General features: G+C 61.8%; 1 protein-coding gene across 2 annotated transcripts in view; it reads right to left on the bottom strand.

The window, feature by feature from the left end:
* Positions 1 to 2295: 2295 nt before the first annotated feature.
* LOC113490503 (coiled-coil alpha-helical rod protein 1-like) overlaps positions 2296 to 3292 on the bottom strand; it is a 17800-nt gene continuing 16803 nt past the window's right edge. For both annotated transcript variants that reach the window (XM_026867016.1, XM_026867017.1), the window contains one exon: positions 2296 to 2452. In XM_026867016.1, the coding sequence (XP_026722817.1) occupies positions 2342 to 2452 (111 nt within the window). In that variant the 3' untranslated portion in view covers positions 2296 to 2341. The remainder of the gene's footprint in view (positions 2453 to 3292) is intronic.

Genomic DNA, 3292 nt, shown 5'->3' with positions numbered 1-3292 from the left:
CGGCGGCGGAGCGGCGGCGGCCATTTTCCCGCAGCCATCTTGGAAACCGGTAGATCTCCACGGGAATGAGATTTTAGGCCGAGGTCAAGCTCTTCACGCCCCGGTGAAGTTAGGCGCGGCTCCCGACGGCAAACGCTTCGGTTGTTTGTGCGGGAAACGCTTCGCGGTGAAGCCCAAGAGGGATCGGCACATCATGTTGACGTTCAGCCTGCGGCCCTTCGCCTGCGCCGCCTGCCACAAGCGCTTCAAGCTGAAGCACCACCTGACGGAGCACATGAAGACCCACGACGGGGCGGCGCGGGCCTGCGAGCGCTGTGGGCGCCGCTTCCGCCTCCGCAGCGGATTGGCCAAACATCGGCCGCTCTGTCAGGGGGCGCGGTGGGGAGGGGGGTGTTGGGCCTGCGAGTGATGGCGGAGGGGAAAGCCGGGCCTGGGGCTGGAGGGGGAGAGGGTTAAGGTCTGGCTCAAGGGAGGTTGGGGGCTTTAAGGAAGGCGTTGGGTTGTGTGGAGGGATCTGGGCTCAGCTCAAAGGTCTGCCCCAGCTCCAGGCTTTAGACCCAGCTCAGGGCTCTAGGCCCAGCTCACCTCCTGGCCCAGTTCAGGGCTCCAGGCCCAGCTCACCTCCTGGCCCAGTTCAGGCCTCTAGGCGCAGCTCAGGCCCTAAGCCAAGCTCACCTCCTGGCCCAGTTCAGGCCTCTAGGCCCAGCTCAGGCCCTAGGCCAAGCTCAACTCCTGGCCCAGTTCAGGCCTCTAGGCCCAGCTCAGGCCCTAGGCCAAGCTCACCTCCTGGCCCAGTTCAGGCCTCTAGGCCCAGCTCAGGCCCTAGGCCAAGCTCACCTCCTGGCCCAGTTCAGGGCTTTAGCCCAGTTTAGGGCTCTAGGCCCAGCTCAGGCCCTAGGCCAAGCTCACTTCCTGGCCCAGTTCAGGGCTCTGGGCCCAGCTCAGCTCCCAGCCCAATTCAGGATCTGGCCCGCTTTAGGGGTCTGCCCCAGTTTAGGGCTCTGGGACCAGTTGAGGCCCCATACTGGTGTAAGGCCACAGCCCCGGCCCAGCTCGGGGATCTCTCCCAGTTTGGGGCCGGTTCCCAGTTAAGGGCATCCCCAGTTCAGGTGCCCCTCCCCACCATCTTACTTCCGCTCCCCCACCGGCCAATCAGCGCACGTAAAGCAGGAGCGCAGTAGCCAATAGCAGAGCGCGGGGGCGGGCCGAGTGTTGCCATGGGGACTGCGCTGCCGGGTCGCTATGGCAACGGGAGCCGGTGCGGGTCCCCCCCGGGTCCTTCTGCCCGCCTGCAGCCACCCCCGGGACCCCAATGTCCCCACCAGGGGACACCCTTGTCCCCTCCTGGGGACCCCCCTGTCCCCATGGGGGGGCCCAAGTGTCCCCCCAGGGCCCTCCCAATCCTTCTTGGATACCCCCCCCAAGTTCTGCAGGGACACTCGTGTCCCCAAGTGCCACCCCAACGGGACACGGTGCCACTGGTGATGTCACCCCATGAGCTTTAATGGGCTGAAACGGTGCGAAAATGGGGCAAAGCTGTAAAAAAAAAATAAAAATAAATAAAAGTGTTGGGTCACCAGGATGGAGAGAACCAGTAAGTGACTGGGCCAAACTGGGATGGTGCTGCCACACGGGAGGTGAAACGGGGGTCCCACCAGTGCCAAACTGGGATGATGCTGTCACCTATAGGCTGACGTGGGGTCCCACCAGTGCCAAACTGGGGTGGCATGGTCATCTACTGGGTGACACATAGGGCTGTGGCTCCCACCAGTGCCAAACTGGGATGATGCTGTCACCTACAGGGTGATGTGGGGTCTCACCAGTGCCAAACTGGGGTGGGACTGTCACCTGTGGGGTGATGTGGGGTCCCACCAGTGCCAAACTCGGATGATGCTGTCACCTTTGGGTGACGTGGAGGTCCCACCAGTGCCAAACTGGGATGGCATGGTCATCTACTGGGTGACACACAGGGCTGTGGCTCCCACCAGTGCCAAAGTGGGATGATGCTGTCACCTATAACGTGACGTGGGGGTCCCACCAGTGCCAAACTGGTCCCCATTCCTGGACCCACCCTACCACCACCCACACCAAAGTGGGGTGCGCGTGGCGGGGGGCACCCATCGCCCCATCGGTGGGTTCTGGGCGCGTTGGGTGTCCGTGTCCCTGTTACGGTGGCGGTCACCAGCCGGGACGTGACGATGGATTCACGGGGTGGTTCCCTGATCACCCATCAACCTCTCCATGAGGGTTCCCCCGCCGAAGGGTTGTTTTTTTTTTTTTTTTTTTTTTTTTTTTTTTTTGGGGGGGGGTCGTTCTCCACATCTCCCGGGGTGGTGACACCTCAGCGGGTGTTACCGGAGCTCCCGGGGACACTCGCTGCACTTTTTAGGTGGATTCTTTCCATCGGATGAAGGTTCAGCGATGGGTTTGTGCTCATCCAACTCAACGCTTCCTGCGGAAGAAGAAAACCAAGGTTTTAGGTCGTGTTTCCCGTATTTCTTTCCCTCAAAAGTTTTATTTTTCCCCACCCGGGGGTTGTCTCGAGGACTCAACCTCGGCACCGGACCTCCCGTAGGGCTGCGCTGTGCCTCCAACCCTTGCGGGTCCATCCCGGGTTTGGCCAGGACGGACTTTAATTTCCTTGGGTTGAGTGAGCCCAGGTGGATCCTTGGGGCATTCCGTGTCATGGGACGCCAAAGCTCGGCCTACGGGCGGGCACACGCCTTGTTGTGGTCTCGGTTGCTGGGTCATGGTGGGATTTTCTGGTGTGGTGGGGTCACTGGTCACCACTGGGTGACCGCCGCTGCACTGTACCCGTTTTAGGCCTGCTATTATTACTGGGTTTGCTAGATTATTTTTTTTTAACCTACAAAATTTCTTCAAAGAATCCTCTCAGTTGGAAAAGCCCCTGCAGCTCCTCCAGCCCAACCATGACCCGCCCCCCGACCCTCCCCAACTCCCCCAGACCCCTCAGCGCTGGCTCAGCCCGACTCTTCAACCCCCCCAGGGATCCCGGGGACTCCCCCCTGCCCTGGGCAGCCCATTCCAACGCCCAACAGCCCCTTCTGCACAGAAATCCTTCCTCAGAGCCAGCCTGACCCTGCCCTGGGCAGCTTGAGGCCATTCCCTCGGGGCCTGGCGCTGGGGCCTTGGCTCCAGAGACTCATCCCCCCTCTCTGCCCCCTCCTGGCAGGGAGTTGCCGAGGGCCAGGAGGTCTCCCCTCAGCCTCCTCTTCTCCAGACTGAACCCCCCCAGTTCCCCCAGCCGCTCCCCAGCAGACCTGTGCTCCAG

The sequence above is a fragment of the Athene cunicularia genome, unplaced genomic scaffold (genome assembly GCF_003259725.1).
Source record: "Athene cunicularia isolate RWA unplaced genomic scaffold, athCun1 SCF_106, whole genome shotgun sequence".
In the NCBI taxonomy this organism is placed as follows: Eukaryota; Metazoa; Chordata; class Aves; order Strigiformes; family Strigidae; genus Athene; species Athene cunicularia.
This window is presented reverse-complemented; position numbering and strand designations above follow the sequence as displayed.